Source organism: Quercus suber, unplaced genomic scaffold, assembly GCF_002906115.3.
Source record: "Quercus suber isolate HL8 unplaced genomic scaffold, Cork oak 2.0 scaffold_438, whole genome shotgun sequence".
Lineage (NCBI taxonomy): Eukaryota > Viridiplantae > Streptophyta > Magnoliopsida > Fagales > Fagaceae > Quercus > Quercus suber.
In genome coordinates, this window is record NW_027069889.1 from 631,647 (window position 1) to 651,342 (window position 19,696).

General features: G+C 30.2%; 1 protein-coding gene across 3 annotated transcripts; it reads left to right on the top strand.

The window, feature by feature from the left end:
- Nucleotides 1–8,384: 8,384 nt before the first annotated feature.
- LOC112030629 (very-long-chain aldehyde decarbonylase CER1) lies at nucleotides 8,385–17,401 on the top strand. Of its 3 annotated transcripts, XM_065762017.1 has the most exons (11): nucleotides 8,385–8,444; nucleotides 8,847–9,070; nucleotides 9,518–9,750; nucleotides 12,575–12,658; nucleotides 12,770–12,794; nucleotides 14,561–14,936; nucleotides 15,081–15,188; nucleotides 15,314–15,514; nucleotides 16,412–16,510; nucleotides 16,822–16,995; nucleotides 17,151–17,401. In XM_065762017.1, the coding sequence occupies exons 1-11, from the start codon at nucleotides 8,385–8,387 to the stop codon at nucleotides 17,313–17,315; spliced, it is 1,749 nt and encodes a 582-aa protein (XP_065618089.1). In that variant the 3' UTR covers nucleotides 17,316–17,401. The 3 variants fall into 3 exon arrangements, with proteins under 3 accessions (XP_065618089.1, XP_065618088.1, XP_023919069.1); XM_065762016.1 differs by having other exon boundaries at nucleotides 12,575–12,794; nucleotides 16,412–16,519; XM_024063301.2 differs by having other exon boundaries at nucleotides 12,575–12,794.
- The last annotated feature ends 2,295 nt before the right edge of the window (nucleotides 17,402–19,696 follow it).

Below are 19,696 nucleotides of genomic sequence, written 5' to 3' on the forward strand. Positions count from 1 at the left end.
ACTGGATTTTTTGTCCTGTAGTGCTACAGCTGGCATGATGATTCAGCTTCTCTGCATGCTTCACTCGTGTGCATCTTCTAGTGGCTTGCTAGTCGCGAGCCACCCGCGAGTTCCAATTGCGAGTCCCTGCTTCACTGCACAGTCTTAAGCATTTCTTCACACTCTCTTACACACTACCCTTACATGATTCCCACCTAAATACAAGGTTTCTAAATGCTGAATGACAAGCAAATTTGGCACGGAATAAAGCCAACAAGATGGTTGATTAAATTCAACCTTACATATATATATATACACACACACATATATATGACATATATGACGATTCCTTTATTATTATGTTATTTAGTTTGTAATTTTTTTTTATCAGGTGCATAAGAATTATAATTAATTTAATTACAATTTTGTTCCAACATATTTTAAGGGGGTGTTTGGTTCGCATAATGTTACATTACTGTAATGTAACATTTTTGTGATGTTAGATTCATGTAATCTCATTAGTTGCCCTCCACCCCACCACCCCCAAAAAAAAAAACTCTTCATATTTTTTGTATGACTCAATTAATTAAATTAGTTCAATTTTTTATTTGTTATCATTTTGGCCCCATTCATAAAATCCTAGTTCTGCCCCTGGCTTCGTTCAATTCCATGACAATGGTTGTAATAAAAATAAAAAAATAAAAAAACAACTTATAACAACGTTGTTATATATACATTGGTTTTTTTAGAGTTGCCTTGAAGATCTTTTGAAGAATTGAAGACTAAAAATTTCGCTCAGGTGAGAGGGAACTCCGCTCGAGAGAAATCAAGTTGCCTCAATGAGACAATAGTTAAACATTGTGAAAAAAATTAGTGGTGAATGTGATGTGAATTACCACCAATGTGAAAAAAATTATCCATTTGTAACCTTGTAATTGCCAATCCAAATTGACCCAAAAAAAAAAAAAAAAAAATCTAGGATTATCATGTGATGTAGCAAAATCTATAGCCATATTAATTAATTTGATGTACACACACCGTTTTATAATGTGACACAATCAAAGTCTAACATGAACACAAAAACAAAAAATCGACAGAAGACGGTGGGATTTTTTTTTTTTTCTTTGAGAGTGAAAAAAAAAAAATTCCGCCATTTTAAATGGTAGGAATCATTGCTCTATATGACATGAGTTATAAATGGACGTGAGAAAGTTACATTCAGACGTGACTTAATTTGTTATTGCCTGGCCAAAGTGAAAATTATAAAAAAAAAAAAAAAAAAAAAAAAAAAAAAAAAAAAGTGAAATTTTAATATAATACTCCCTCCGTCTCAATTTTTTTGTCCTGTTTGAAAAGTCAAACTTTTTAAGGGAACATCATTTATTACCTTGTCTATCTTTTAAAAATGTATAAGTTTCCAAAACTACCATTAAAAGAATTTATTAAAAAATTGAATTAGTAAATTAATAGGGTTATAATAGGAACATTAGTAAATTAATGACTTTTATTTTTAGAAACAGAACAATATTTTGGGACATCCCAAAATAGAATGAGGACAAAAAAAATGGGACGGAGGGAGTAATGGTTTACCATGCGACATGGGAGACACCATCTTATGTGACACAATTACAATGTAATGTGAACACTAAATTAAAATTGCCAAAAAATAATGGAGTCATTATTTAATGCGACATTACTTATTAGTAAATGAGAAAGTTACAGTTATAAGTGATCATGTTGTATTACTTATCCAAAGTGTTAAAAAAAAAAAAAAAAAAAAAGGTGTACAAAAAATGAGAGTTAAAAATAAAATATAGTAGTACATATAATGATGTAGAGCCTACAATTGGATTGACATATTTGAAAAAAAAAAATATTGTAGCCCTATCTTTTTTTTTTAAAGGAAATTTTGTGACCCTATCAAGTAAAATAAAAAATAAAATTCTAGAAGCATGAAGTTATTGTTGAAGTGACTTATATCCCAAAAAAAAAAAAAAAAAAAAAAAAAAACTTGTCGGGAATGCCATGTAATGAAATGAACCATTGGATTTCATGAAGAAATTATTTTATGTGACTTTGACATAATCTAACATAAAGAAAATAAATAAATAATAAAAAAAATAATGGTGTTACTACTTAGTATGATATAAATTTTCAATAAATATAAATAAATCATTATCATGATGATGATGATGATGATGTTGTGACATAAGGTTATTAACAAATATCGCATAGTTACTGTCATATTTAACATTGTTATTATCCAACGTGATTAAAAAGAAATAAAATAAAATCTAAAAGAAAAAAGAAAAAAAATAACAAATAACATGTGATGAACTATTTAGGTAGAGTAATGCTAGGACCACCAAATTGGGCACAATTTTGTGCCACAACTTATCACGTGGCAAGTTGTGATTGGCAACACAACCTTATTCCAAACCAACAACCATTTACAGAATGTTCAATGTGGAACATAACTATAATAGAAATTTTGTCTAGTAAATTTAGGTTTAGGCCAAAATGCAAAAATTCCGGTTGAGATTTGGGATAGTTGTAAAAATACTCTCTAGCTAGGATTTCAATCCTTACAAGTTATAATTCCCAAATATTTCTATATTTATAACAAATGGGTCAGGTTAATGTATGCCTTTAGCACATTAATTAATCATTTATTTTATGAAACTTTTTTATGAGAAATTGAAAAAACTAAAAAACTATTTTCATTTTTTTTTTGTAAAAAGTTTCCTAAAATGATTTATTAATTGATGCCCTAATGGCATACCAAGGACAAACCTAAGGGAGTTCAATAGGGCCCAGCCCCATGAGCCAAAGTATTTTTTTTTTTTTCGAGTATAATCTTTTTTTATTTTTATAGTTGAGCCCCCTTTCCTTCAAGATTATTCCTTCAAGATTATCAGTCTACTAGCCCATATTGCTAACACATAATACTATAACTAATATTTTTAAATTAGATAAATTTATAAATTGAAAACTAGTAAAAAATCTATAAATTGAGATTGCATAGATGATTGCACTATCATGTATTAAAAAACCAATGATGTTTTATATTTTTTTGTCTTTGTTAGTAAATGATTGCATCAAAATATATTGAGAAACAATAATTTTGTGTTTTTGTCTTAATTGATAGTTTGCTAATACTATATAAATGCTCATTTGAATTTTTTTTTTTTTTTTTTTTTTTTGGCTTGTACTCTAGGTCCCTTAACTTGAAATCATAAGTTCGTTCCTATGATATATGTTAATAAAACCCATCAAAAATTAAGTTTACAACCAAAACTTTCTTTCATTTCTATGCCACCTCTTGGAGTGTGTTTAATTAATTTTGTTGCCACCTATACTAGTTAGTTAGGGGACCACCCTTTTTTTTATAACAGTTAGGGAGGCCGCCTATTTAATGGTTTCGGAAAAAATAATTTTAGGGGCTTTTGCATTTTATGGGTGCAAAAGAACCATGCTTAATGCACTTTGTACCCAAGAATATCACACCAACGCGTGGATCCATCAAACTTTTTACTAACTATTCTGATAGCCTCACACTGAGTTTTAAGGATTGACTTTGAAGCATATAAGCGAATGATAGATATTGGAAATTTAACTTTTTTTATAAGTTTTCCAGCACGAAGGTCGGCAGTGCCGGCTGAGGCCAAATTAGCTAATGTCACTAGAGCATTTATAGTAACTAGTACAAAAAAATTTTGTTTCTTATAATTATATAACAACTTATATTTTCTATTTTACCTATTTATTTTTTTAAACACCCTATATTAGATTATTTATTTTACACTATATTTATTAAATATTAATTTTTATTGATTTTTTTAATTATTTTTTTTTCTTCACATACAACCATGATTTTAAAAACTAGTACGATGAAAGAATCGAAAAAATTACTGGTTACTGGTTTTCTGGTCAGACCGAAGTCCAACCAGTGGTCGAACCGATGATGTCATTAATATTTAATTAATAATTTTTAAATTATTAAAATAAGTTTACAACTAATTATGTTTAGTTAAAAAATATATAAATAATTTTATGTAATTTTTCACATATTATTAAGAATATTAAAAAAAAACAAATTGTAACTAAATATTGATATTATATAGTAACTATTCTTAAACCATAAATTGGTTCACAATTTCATTATATCCAAAGCTAAATGTTTTAAATAAAGAAAGTTTAATGTTCATTTGGTAATATCATAAGGATTAAGAGTGAATAAATGAATTTAATAAATCTTTCCGAAAAATTAATAGGATTTATGGTTTTTCCTTTAATAAAGATGAATGTACCAAATTCAAGAAAAGAAAAGAAAAGAAAAGAGGCAATGTGGAATTTTAAAAGATGGTCAGCTATCCAATAATTAAAACCTAGCTCACCATACCTTTTTTTTTTTTTTTAAGAAAAGCTCACCCTACTTTATTACACCACAAATACACACATATGTTTCTAAAAGAAAAAAAAAAAAAAAAAAAAACAAGTACATACATATTCTCCATTTATTAAATGCTCTCTCACCGATCCTTGATTCTCTCCAATATTAATGAGTAATATTTCGGAATAATTTGAATTATTTAGTTATTTACTCGTAAGTTAAGGAAGACTAGAAGGGGGGTATTTATTAAAACTTTCCTTTTAATTTTATTTGACCAATGAGATTGATTTTACTTGTGCCAAATCAAAGAGATGAAGGAGGTTACAGCTCACCACCCAACAAAACAAATACTCAAATACAACAAAAAAAATATATCCATCAACCTAAACTTCTCCACTCTCTAGTCTCCACGGCTTCACCTCTTCTCCACGGCTTCACCTTTGTAGCTCTCTCAATCTCTCTACCTAGCATACTCTCTTTCTCTCTCTCTCTCTCATTCTTTCTAAAAGACTAAAACACAGCATGCCTGAAACTGAAATATCCCCATAAAAATTTTTACACAGCACTACTAAGTTCCAGATCTAGAAAAAAAAAAAAAAAAGCAACATTTTGCTGCCTCCCTTCATTGCGTCCTAAGTTCCAGATCTGAGAAAAAAAGAGAGTAATATTTCTGCAAAATAACTCCATTCTAGAGCATCTTCACAAAATCTGCAAAACCGGTTTAACCGTACCAATTTCCAGTTATTCCAGTTAAATCGGAGGTTCCCAGTTATTCCGGGTTTTTAGATGATTTCCGGTTTTTATCCATAACCGGACCGGACAAATGGCCGGTTTTTTACTAAGTTTGACTCTGTTTTTTTTTTCCTTTCCTTTTTCTACTTTTTGTTTCTATTGGAATAGCTTGAGTAATCAAACTTTGTGGCTTGACATTAGCCAACAAACTATTAAATGGCTTGCATGCCCATGTCAGGAAGATGCATGATATTCAAAAAGTTTCATTAGTAAAGAAATGCAAGAGTTTGCGTTAAATGCTCTTGATGAATTGTCAAAGAAGATGGCCATGAACAACATGTGATATGCAAACCAAATTCATGCTTCTTTTCTTTGGCCATAAATGCTTGCCATTTTCTTTGACTTGACAAGTTTCTTTGACTTCCAAGAGTGAGTTCCTACGGGAGATAAAATAAAAATGAAGAAAGAGTGCCTCTACGTGAGACAAAGAGATAGAAAAGAACTCGACTGTATGAAAAAAAAAAAAAAATGTACTCAATTGTATGAAGCTCAAGTACTATAAAGAAGTACTCGATTTCAGTAATATCGACTACCACATTATTTATTTAATTACACAAACTCCAGGTCAGCAATGCCACGCTGGCATGCAATTCGCTAAAAAGTTGAGTTCACTGAACTTGAGTACTATTTAGAACTCGATTTTGTGGAACTCGAGTACTAAAAAAGTAATAAATTGCTAAATATTTTTGAAACAGTGCTAGTTTACCACAAATTTTGCCAAAACGTTATATTTGACTATTTTTGCCGGAATTCAGTGGTGGTTGGATATTTTGATGGTGGTGCTGTCAAGCATTAGTTTTGATTATTTATTTATTTATTTATTTTGGGTTTGGAACGTGAGTTGGGAGGCTGAAGAGATTGACTCCATTTAACCCTTCCTCTTGTGTTTAATAAATAATTTCCACATGGCTTGATTTGTTTGGTAGAGTATAGAGTAGAGCATATAAGTTGGGACAGAAGATTTAGACTATAGAGAAAGGAGAATATTGAAAAGAAAAAAGAAAAAAAAAAAGTGGTCATGTTAATGTTACTTGTATATCTTAGATATTAAATTCATGAGTCCGAATTTGATAAGAAAAGAGTGTAAAATCCATATTTTACACCATCCAATAAAATATTGTCACATAATTTTTTTTTACTTAAAACTCAATATATCCTACCAAATTTAATAACATCTCCATAAACTTCCAATTTAGTTTGATTTTCAAATAGGTTTTAGAATTTATTGGATATGGTTGTGCTTATTTTTTAATGTGTGATAAAATGATGTAATATGTTGAGATTGGATAGTATAAAACTTAGGTTTTACACCACAATCTTATAGAATTTAATCACTAAATTCAAGTGTTATATGTGTTAACATAGATATTATATCAATGATAAAATATTTTAATGTATTAAGAAGGGAGCCAAATTTCATAAAATAAAATAAAAAATAAAAGAAAGAAGAAGAGAAGGGAGCAAAATTCTATGCTATAGTAGTGAACAAAGCTTCCAAACCTGATAGGGTAGTATACAAGTTAAATGAGAGAAACCTGGACTTGGTTGGACCAAGTTAAACACGGATGGTTCTGTTACTGGCAATCCAAGGCTGGCAGGCGATGGGGATCTTCTAATTAAGGAATTCTAAAGGGGAATAGGTTACTGGTTTTACTAGATCTTTTGGGGTGACAATCAGTATTTTAGCTGAATTGCTTTAAAGGATGGGCTTACTATTGCCCAATAGCTTGGAGTTACCTCCCTTTTTGTAGAATTAGATGCAGATGTTGTTGTAATTTATTTTTTTCCTAACCCTTTCTTCCAAAATCTTATGTTGTAACACCTCCTTGATGATTGCAAGAACCTATTGAAGATTTTCTCAACACAATAGACCGGCACATATTCAGGAATTCTAATTAGTGCGCTAATGCACTTATTAGATTTGGGACTTCTTAAGAACAAAAGTTTGTTACTTTTATTATCCCACCGTCTATGATAAAGAATTTGCTAACTTTTGATAAAGTTGAGCTATTTGTAAAAGAATAATTTGCATTTAATCTATATAATAGTCATTGGTTGAGTGATATTTTTCTCTTCCATAGGTTTTAGTTCCCAATTTGAATCTTATTTACATGTTTAAAAAATATACTATAATTACTACAAAATTTACTATAAAGAACTTATAAACTGACGTAACAATGAATGTGATAAATACATATTCAACACATAATAAATAAAGGATAATACATGTTGCACATAAATTGTTATACAGTTTTATAGACATCCCATTTTTATATTGAAACTATTTACAAATTCAAAATCCTGACACGATTTCAGTTCAAAAATTGGGGGTGTGTAAAACTATGTGTAACAAACACAACCCATACATAAATATTTTAAAGGAAAATTTTTGTCTACAAACTTGGTTGTTGCCTAAAACTACAATTTCTTTTTAAAAAATTAACATTGCTAAACATTTTAGAAATCTAACTATTTGATTGCAAGTTTTTTACCCTTTCAACACACACGTCAAATTTTATACCAATCAAATGTTATTTGTTATATAATCCATAAACTTTTTTTTTATGCATAATTTCATACTATAAAAATTTGCAATTTAACACTTAATTGATAACATAGCTATTGATCTTTGATATTTTGAAAATTTTGCAAGCATAAAGGACATAAGGAAAAAATGTAGTCCGTTGGTAGATTTATCAAAATTTATATTCAATAAAAAAATATTAAATAAAGTTGTAGCATTAGGCTACAACTAAATTTGTAGCCAAACATTATCCATATCGTACCATTTGTGATACATGATGTAAACACGTGTAATAAAATTTGTAGTATAGTCCATATTACTTAAAAAAGAAAAAGAAAAAACGCAACATTTTTTCTATCTTTAATAAATATTAAAAAATGTCAAAATCAGGAGTCCAAATCTTCTATCCCATTTTTCCTGCTCCACTCTATACTCCACCAATAAATACTTACCACGTGTTCACCTAATTAATTAAATATTACTATTAATTAATAACGGTAGTATTAATAAGTCAATAATTAGCACACCTATTGTACTATTGTGTAGGTAGTTAGGGAATCGACAATTGCATTCATGACCCCTTCTCTACGATGAAGTAATCGTACAGTAGTAGAAAAAGCATCATATATAGCACTCCAAATTCATGCATACAAAGCGCAGAGCAGTGTTGAAGGTACCTTAAGAAGCTTAAAAACTATGGCTACCAAACCAGGGATCTTGACTGACTGGCCTTGGAAGCCTCTTGGGAGCTTTAAGGTATATTAATTGCTCCTCTCATGGATAATCCCTTCATCATAGGATCTGAGGATCACTTTTGATCTATATTAATGACTATTAGGATGCTATGAAAAAAGTTCACCATCATATAAGTGTAGTCTTTATTAGAATGGTTAATTTCTATATGTATATTTGATTTACTCATATGACAACACAAATTGTTTAAACTTGTTTCATATGATGCAATTGTTATTACAAATTTTTACTATATATTTTTTATAAGGGATATGTTAACTTTTAAAATATAAAACAAGAAAATAATTAATAAATTTATTTATTATGTTGTTAATGCGACACTAGATACTAATTTGAAATCTTTGTTCCTTTAATATACATGCATTTTTAGTATTTTAACTTTCTTTTTGGCCTCTGGTTGGGAAGTATGTGATTTTGGTCCCATGGGTGGTTCATAGCTCATACTCAATGACAGTCAAGGGAGAAGGCGAAACAGACCTTACCTACTTTCTCACATTCCCGTTCCTTTTGGTGAGGATGATTCACAATCAGATATGGATTTCTATTTCTCGTTACCAAACAGCCAAAGGCAAAAATAGAATTGTAGACAAAAGTATCGAATTCGAGCAAGTTGACAGAGAAAGAAATTGGTCAGTAAAACTCTTGCTTGCTTGCTCTCAAAGGTGCATGCTTCATGGTATATGCTCTTGAGATTCTTTGAGATTGAATAAGGTACTTCTCGAATAAGTGCCTCATTCAATCCCTAAGAATCTCTAGAAATATATATATATATATATATATATATATATATTTCATATTATATATAGGGTCCGTTTAGCATTAGCTTATAAACTCAGTTTTTATCTTTTTTAGCTTTTATGTTTAGCTTTTTAAAATCTTACTTTTTCCAACATTTTTTCACTTTTTCAAAAAATTTTAAGATGCAAGTATACTTTAGTACATCTTTAACTAAAAAAATTCAATAAAAAGCCAAATAAACTATTCTCAAACGGACACATAATACAAACACATATTTACTCACAGTCATTGATATATTATTTTCACTAATATTAACACTTTTATTTTTTGGTTTATAGGGATGACCAGATATTGTTCAATGGGATCTTATTTTATATAGCATACATGACAATCCCTCAGAGTCATAAACTACCCTTGTGGAGAACAAATGGTGTGGTTATCACAAGTTTGCTTCATGCGGGTCCAGTGGAGTTCCTCTACTACTGGTTTCACCGAGCATTACACCATCATTATCTTTACTCTCGTTATCATTCCCACCACCATTCTTCCATTGTCACTGAACCTATTACATGTAAGATCATTTTATTATGCTTGTTCCTCCAACAACAAATAAAGCTGAGTCACTTCATTTGTTGGTTTGATGGGAATTTTTATTGAGCTAAGTTTAACATATTTATAATTCATTTACTTAATAATATATGACAGAATATAGATGCTATGGAGTATATAAGCAATTTTATTTGGTTCAAGATTTTAAAAACATTGTAAAATAAAGTATAAAAAAATTAAATAGACATATCTACAAATATTGCACGAATTTGAATATATATATATATATATAAGAAAGTTAGAGTTGATATAATGGCTATATATGTTAAGTTATTTCTTCTATTATATCCAAAGTGTATACCATATTTATGTTATCTTAGTATAATTTTATAAGACTGCTTTATAAAAATATATTTAATGTACCTATATATTCAATTTTTATTTATGTTTACAAGAAAAATATGTATATTACAAGTTAATGAATGAAATGTTTTTTCTAATATATTTCTTCGTTCACCTATTTAACAAAAAAACTGAAAACAAAACAAAAAAAATTTGTCGGCGTTTGGGGTAGCTGAATTCGAGGACAGCTAGGCCTCCTAGAACAGAGAAGGAAGAAAATAAGAGATAGGAAGAACAGAGAGGAAAATGTAGGTAAGGAAAACAACAATCTTTTCTATATCTTTTGTACAATCACTCTACAAGTTTAATACCCTCAATAGCTCAGCAGTAACTAACTTCCAGCTAGCCAATCCAATCCTACTCATCCCTAACTCACTCCATTAACTAACTCTGGTACAATACAATGCTAATGTAGATACACTTCTAATACTGGTATATATACACTATAGAATAGGTATACAATGCCAGCTAAGCAATTACAATACAGTCTATGACACAGCCACATTGTGTACTTCTAGCAGCACTGACACAGCACCCCCTCATCAGCACCACACGCACACCTCATCAGCACCATACGCATGCAGTTGCATCACAGCAGCCCAGTAGCATTAACATATACCACACACACACCACACACTCCTAACAGAAACAATTTTGTGTTCTCCATGTTGCTATAAAAAAAAAAATTGGTTTTGTTTCAAGTACTAACAAAACCAAAAGCATTCCTTGTTTCAAAGAAAAGAGGTCGGGTTATTTACATTTCATTTTATTAGCGGAAACAAATTGAAAGTTGAGAAATGGTAATTCTATGGTTCTCACTAGATACCAATTAATCCCCAGACATATTCCTTTCATTTCATAAACTAAATTTATTCTTAAATCTCATTGGTAAGATTGGTAAAACTAATTATTTTTTTATTCCTTATAATTTTTCATATAAATTTTGTGTAGTAGTCATTATCCTATATTATATAATTTAAAATATTTTATTTTTAATTCAAAAATATACATACATGAACATTATATATTGCAATAAGATCTAATAATTCAAATTTCAGAATAATATAAATATATAAAAAATTAAATATTATATTAAAAATGTTGATATTTAATGTACAGAATAAAAAAGTAAAATAATTTCGTTGTCCTACATAATGACACACCTTAGCAAAAGAAATAATTACACTATTAATAAAAATATTAAATCTGAGAGAAGTTGAATACTTTTTGTATAAATATAATATGAGAAATCTTTAATATGTCTATTCGTTATTTAATTATTAAAAAATGTTTCTTTTAAAGTGTAATTTTTTCTCGTACAATAAACAATAATTCTTTTAAAACGTAATTGTTTTTTTTTTCTTGTACGGTCGAAATTCATTAAAAATTATTTATTTTATCAATTTCTTTTAAGGCTCAAAACATAAAAGGCAAACAGTGTGAGAGGAAAAAAAGCAAGCGTTTCTATCAAATAGAAAAACATACAAATAAAGAAACATTATTGTCACTATATATTCAAAACTAATTAGAAATTGATAAGTAGAGTTCAAATTCTTTATGTAATCATCTATTGTTCTTCATAAAAATATTTGTATTAGCAATGCAATCTTCTAACAATTACATAAAAAGCTCTCCAGGACTTAATATTATTTCAAGGCCAAAACTCTAAGGTTTAGCTTTAGGTGAATAAATGTTCGAAATATAGTTTTAAAATTGATACAATTGTTATTACTTCATGTTAACAACAATAAGAGAAATTCACTTAAGTTGTAATTGAGATCTATTCAATGACTAATTAAAAATCATTTCATGTGAATTCTAAGTGAAATTTGAATTTGGAAAAAAAAATTATTGCAAAAATGAGTTATTCATGTGTAAAAATATGTAATAAATACAATACAATAAATATATGAAAAGTGCTATGTTTACAATATTTACATAACACTTTCACAAAAATTCATAGGTAGTAAATTTTTATTGATTCTAATTTAAACATACTACTGAAATTATTTTTTTTTTCCACTAATAACAATCCGTAACAACCTGCAACTTAAAATTTATTGTGAAAGTATTATAAAATTATTGTAGACATAGCATTTCTCTGAATATATTATGTTTTGGATTTTTCCCTAAAAGAATCATTTAATGTTCACATAATGCCTATTTATATATGTCTTGTATACCTGGTCTACAATTTTTCCCAATATCTCAAAATCCTAATTCTTTTAAATGACATTGCGATTCCTTCCTTTTGATAAAGCCTATGTTTATTTCAAAAAATAAAAATAATAGATCAATGGTTATTATACACAGTAAAACACGCCATAAATACATGCATGTTTTTAACTGAAATCGTGATTCAATTAAAAACAAGCGTGTCTATGTAAGAGTTATTTCTCAAAATAATAATATGAGCTAACCAATTTGATTAACTAATATGGCAGCTGTGATTCATCCTTTCGCGGAACACATAGTATATTTCGTGCTCTTCTCAATACCGATGTTGACCACAGTGTTCACCGGAACTGGTTCCTTAGTATCCTTAACTGGTTATATACTGTATATTGATGTCATGAACAACTTGGGTCACTGCAACTTTGAGCTCATTCCAAAATGGCTCTTCTCCATCTTCCCTCCTTTAAAATATCTCATGTACACGCCTTCGTAAGTCTCTTACTCTTTGTTCTACTTTTGTGAAGCCAATCTCTTGTGCATGCATGCATGCATGTAACATCTATTCCTGTTGCGGCGATTTTGAGACCTATAATGACGGTTTCAAAACGTCACTATAGGTCCCTTTTTTTATTGCACTGGTTTTGAGATCTATAACCGCGGTTTCAAAACATGGTCTTTTTTTTTTTTCTTCTAGTGGCGGAGAAAAAAATGACTTGCCGACAAGAACATGGTGTGTATTTTTAAAGTAGTACTACATTTAATTGTATTGAAATGCTAATAACTAATAGCCATGTATAGTGACCAAACCGCACCAACCCTTTTTTTTTTTGTTAGACATCACTGTCAATACTAAAGTTTCTTACATTAATTACTCCTATTTTGTCAACTGAAGGGTTGTAGTTATCTTTGTTTGTTTTCTAAATTATGTCTGTTACGTGTAATGACTCCTTTCTTCTGTGTAGATCTTAATGGGTATTTATATGGCATGCAAATAACCTATGAGGTCGCATATATTCCTTTGGCTTTCGAACAATATTCTACAGTATGATCCAATCAGTCCAATTAGAGTATGCCGACCAATTAAAAAAGCCAACAACTCAATTCAATTCAATGACCTTTCAATATGGACAAAAGTCACAAAACTTTATTGGAGAACTTGATCGATTACAAAACTGCTCGATAGACAATTTTGAACACGTGTAGTGTTTGTGTTGGGTCCAAAACTTCAATACGTGTTGTGTTCGTGTCATGTCCAGACAAACAAATCCTTTCAATGTCTCTCTCTCTCCACCTCCCAAATTTACGGTGAAATTATTTAGTGCAATATGTGTGTTACATCCTCATTTCACATTAGTAGATTTTATTTGTAAATCATGCAAATGAAACACATTTATGTGAGCGGCAAGTATAATATACTAGATATATAATAATTTCTTATAACTGGGATTAGAGTTATTCATGATGGAGATCATGGTAGTCTATTTTCATGTTGTTTGTTTAACAATGAGCATTGCACCATGTTAGAGGTATTGTCATTTTACACACCAGTCCACCTTCAGAGAAACCCACATCTAATTTCACACATACTTGGGTGTCAACTTGTGGTTAGATTTCAGCACTTATACACAGCTTCACCATGGGTATTTGTTAAAAAAATATTTTAGGTGGATCAATCTCAATGTGACACTTAAAAATATATTGTGGATTTGGGTGTGTACATAGTTGGGCATGTTTCCTAACATTATTCTTTGCGTAGGGGTGGAATTACATTCATTTGTGGTCCCAAAATTTTAGTTTTTCATAATATGTATTATTAAATATTTTGAATTTTTGGCCCATAAACATATGAGCTAGCCCCCAACAATGCCAAAGGATCTTCTTAAGCTTTTTTTTTTTCCTTGATTTCAATTTTTATCATAAAATTGGCTCTTATACATGACTTACACTAATACACACACATATATCATCAGCATAACTTAGGTTCTCAACCAAAAATTCATGGTTTCGCCTCTAGGTTTACACACCCTTGGGAGAGAAAAATTTTACAATTGAAAGGCATTTGAGTTTTGTTAAAGTTTAGTTAGGTGAAGTTGAGTTGAGTTTTTATTGATTTGAAACGCTTTAATTAACCAGGATTCCATATCAGTAAATAGCAAAAGATACATTCCCTCGATATATTATCATAATCATTAGTACTATAATTATTATTAAATGAATTAATTTCATGAAATTGTGTATAATCATTGACTCAACAGGTTTCATTCACTACATCACACCCAATTCCGCACCAATTACTCACTTTTCATGCCTATATATGACTACGTCTATGGAACAATGGACAAGTCCACGGATGCTGTATATGAAACTTCACTTGAAAGATCTGAAGAGTCACCAAAAGTGGTACATCTAGCCCATCTGACCACATTGGAGTCCATCTTTTATCTACGGCTAGGATTTGCCACCTTGGCCTCCAAGCCCCACACTTCCAAATGGTACCAGTGGTTGATGTGGCCTATGACATCTTGGTCCCTGATCATCACATGGATCTACGGAAATACGTTTGTTGTAGAGGCAAACACCTTCGAAAAGCTCAAATGGCAGTCTTGGGTGGTTCCTAGATACACTATACAAGTAAAAAGAAAAAGAAAAAAAAATCAACTCTCTTTTTTCTTTTAAGTTATTCATATCAACCATTTTCGTTGGTTGATTTTCACTTTGATTCAGCTTGTTTTATTTTTATCTCTAACTTCCTTTTTTTTTTTTAATAAATTGTAGTACATGTTACAATGGCCAAGGGAAGCAATCAATAGCATGATTGAGAGAGCCATACTAGATGCTGAAATGAAAGGGGTTAAGGTGCTAAGTCTAGGCCTACTAAATCAGGCAAGCAAATTCAAGTTTTTATTTGCATATATCAAATGTAGAAGATATATTTATATCTTCTTCTCACACTCATGTGTTTTCACAGAAACCTCATGGACCCTATAACCCTAATGTAAATTTTGCAGGGTGAGGAACTTAATAGGAATGGTGAGCTTTACATCCAAAGGTACCCTCAGCTGAAATTAAATCTGGTGGATGGAAGTAGTTTAGTCGTGGCTGTTGTGCTAAATAGCATTCCAAAAGGAACAACCCAAGTGCTCCTTAGAGGCAAACTTACCAAGGTTGCTTATGCCATTGCCAATACTCTATGTGAAAGGGATATAAAGGTATATTTAATTGAAAAATCCTTACTCAAAATAAAGCTTGGGTTGGCTATGGGAAGCCCTACATTGCAATGTTTATATTTTTATTTGTTGAAGACCAAACTGTTAAGGAAAGTACACCAACCAAATTGAAAAAGTATGATGACCCGAGTAATCAGATAAATCAAATGGAAAAGGAAGGCAACATCTATAATAGTATATTCAAATTAAACAAACGTAGAGATTATATGTTCCATAGCTATGTAACAAAGCACAACACGGAAAATTTTAAAAATAGGAGATTTTGTGGATGTAGGCTTTCATGACTGAACTATATTAAAATTAGTGTTCCATTTTCTTTTATTTGTCTCTATCTTGCATTTTTTTTTAACATTATTTTTAAGTTGTTTAGCTTTTTTTTATTAAAAATAAAAATAAAAATAAAATCAAATAAATAAAATAAAATAAAAAAGAAGAAAAAGAAAGAAGAACATTGAAACCCGCATTTAGCTTAACAAGTTCACCATTTCTTACTCTTTTTCTTTTTTCCTTTTTGGCTAAGATGACACACTGAATAATTATAAAGAGGAATTCCTTTAGTGTGGCTACAGTATATTAGTTTAAACAATTTTTTCTTCTTCAAATATTCATTTCTATACAGTGATAATAATATATAGCATACATTGCAGTCTATATAGTATATAAGATTAAAGGAAAAATTATTCAATATTCTATAAGTAATATTATTTTCTCTCGTATTAACGGTGAACATTTTTATAAATATTAACTGTAAATAAACTCCCTATTATATGCGAAGAGAAGATGTATTGTTATCTGAGTATTTTATTAATTATTTGGAAAAACTTGCTAGCGATCTATGTTTTTTCATCTTGTAATACTAATTAAATATAATTGTATCAGGTGGCAACAGTATACAAGGACGAGTATGAGAAGCTTCAATTAAGGCTTACCACCAAGTTGAAAAGTAACTTAATACTTTCAACAAGTTATGCTCAGAAGGTAAAATTTGCAACCATTTCATGACTTCTTGTGACAGCTACTTGCATGTCCTTTAATCATTTTGGATTTAAGAAAGAAAAAAGTAGGCTTTTGTTATGAGTATTGAGTAGTATTATTGTGCCAGTTGAAATTGACCCTTTTTTTTTCATGGTTGATGTATAGTGAATTAGTGATCCACGTATAATATTGAGACATTATTAAAAATGCACTTTGTACAGCAAATACAGTTTACTGAAAAAATAAAAATAAAAAATAAAAAATAAAAGCCCTTACAATTTAGAACACTTTGAATGACATAACGAGTTTTGCAGACATGGTTAGTAGGAGATGGATGGACTGAAGAGGAACAACTGAAGGCATCAAAAGGAACATTATTCATTCCTTTTTCTCAATTCCCACCAAAGAAAATGAGCAAAGATTGTTTCTATCATAGCACACCAGCAATGATCACTCCCAAATCTTTTACGAACATTCACTCTTGTGAGGTTAGCAATGTACTAACATTTTCTTTCCCTGTACTATTAGTGAATTGACACTAATATTTATTTGCGAACACATCAAAATCTTTTTATCTAAACAACATCACAAAACATTTTCCATTTTACCTTTTGGTTTGTTGAAATGTTTCATTATGGAACAGAATTGGCTATCAAGAAGAGTGATGAGTGCTTGGCGTATTGCTGGGATATTGCATGGTTTAGAAGGATGGAATGTTCACGAGTGTGGGGACTCCATGTTCAACATCGAGGAGATATGGCGAGCAAGTCTACGACATGGTTTCCAACCATTAACGATGCCCAACTGATCATGCTTAATTTGAGCTTGCTCTAATATAAATAAGAGTGTATATCTATTTGTTTAAGAAGATAGATTTGACACCATATTAGAATTCTACAATAAATACTAGATGAAATATTATCTATGTCATTATCTAAATGATGATTTATCCTAATTGACCATGTATCTGAAACTGTATTTTATTTCTGTGACTTTATTTTATGAATTTATGGGGTTCGAATAATTGTGGACACAGTCATGACATTGGTATGTAACTATGTATTATGAGGTATTTTTTACTCTTTTTAGAGAAGATGGAAATAGTAAGGTCTGGGTCCACTTCGCTTTCACCAATGCCATTTTTAATTTGACCCTAAAAAGTGTAGCTAGCCCAACTCAAAAAGACCTATTTCCCCAACCCAAGATCAAATTCTCCTGAGCTGGGCTTTTGTAAGTCCAAGTATGTCAAACACTAGTTTTCTCTCAATATAAAGTTATAAACTCTACTTAAGATTTATTATAATTTAGTGAATTAAAATTATAGCGAAAATATAGCTATTAAGGTTTTCTTTTTGTAACTATAGGCCGTTAAGCCGAATCATGTAAACTTTGTATTCTCTCTCTTCTCTTTATACTCTTTTTTTTCACTCTCAAATATATATATACATATATATATACACGTCTCATTGGTATTAGAAAGGGAGGGATCCCTTATCAACGAGTTTAACATATGGTGGATCATTTTGCTCAGATCCCTTATCATTTTGCTCAGTCCTTTGTCTTGAGGTGAGAAGCCTATTATGCAAATGAATATCTGTCTTCTCAGTCACTGACAAGACAGTATCCATTCATTTAGCTATCAATCTGAACTTTATGGTTGGATTTTCTAAAATATCCAGCAGGGCTGATTCGATATTTTACTGGTTCTACCCTTCTACTTCTTAATGGGTATTGCAATTTTTTTTTTTTTTTTTATAAGTACTGTAAAATATTTCATATTACATTAAAACACTTCAAAGTAAATAAATTTGAAGCGTAAGATTATTTTTCAGTTGTTTCGGCCAATGTTCTTTCCAAACAATTCTAAAATATTATTCATCCATATTGAAATGAATGGTCAAATTTTACCATTTTATCAATAATTTAAATACATTGCAAAATATAATTTATTAGTCATTTCAAAATAATTGGACAGGATTATAGAAACTCGACCATGGAATTACCTATATAAACTTTCTTAATCCTAACAGCAACAATCTATGCCTATTCAGATGCTTTAAGCAATTATCAAATAAGTAAAATATTACTCAAGGAAAACAAACTAAATGAATGAATTAATATGCAATACATTATTGAGGGTATGCTGTTACATAATAAGAAACAAACCTATAGAATATGCCTTGAGTTTTCACCCAAAACCAAGGAAATTTCAAGGTTGATCAGAGGATTAAATATTTTCCCGAGAAAAAAGTCCAAAACTGAAAGAAACTGGGGGAGCAGACCTTGTTTACACTGACGATGACTTACAAGACAGACCTGATTTCTACAAAGTGGGCAAGTAGAGTTGGACTCCAACCATATGTCAATGCAATTAACATGGAAGCAATGGTTGCATTTGGGCAATTTTCGAAACCTTTCGCCGTCCACGACTTCATGAAGGCACACCACACAGTAAAAGACGTCCTTGTTGCCAGAAGAACTGTGGTGGAAGGTGAACATAGGGAGGCGGTGATGGTTGTGCCAGAAATTCTTTGAGCAAAAATGGATGGTGAAGAAGATGAAAAATATTGTGATGATGATGACTATGATATGCTTGCAACTTCTTGTGGTCAATGTGGTGACTATGGAATTGGCTATTTTGACCATCAACTCTAAATAATACTCTTTCATTTGTTTTCTACCAAACTTTCAATGTTCTCCTTCTATCTACTCTCTTTCTCGCAGACTCGCACATGGATGATGGAACTATGGAAGATGGGGATGATATATATGTCTATTATTTTAATATAGCAAGAACTGAGTCGTCAATTTTTTTTAATTTTGTTACGTACGTAAATAATAGTAGCTTCCAAGAAATCACGAAAGTAGGTAAGGGTGAAGTCCCAATTTTCATACCATGTGTCAAACATGGGCATGTGGAGAACTAGTAAATTATTTTTTGCTCTTGTAACTGACTTTCTATCTTAGTGTATAGATTCTATACTCACACGTCGTGCAAGGAAAGATTCATATATTTGATGTATGAAATACGTTCTTCCATTAACAAAATGTATACGTTTTGTTTTGTTTTTTGGGAGAATCTAATCTAAAATATTTTCACCGTTTTCAAAAAATTTTATGGTAAATTTAATATAAGTCTTTAAAATCCTATCTATTTATTATGAAATGAGAATATTGAATTAATTTAAT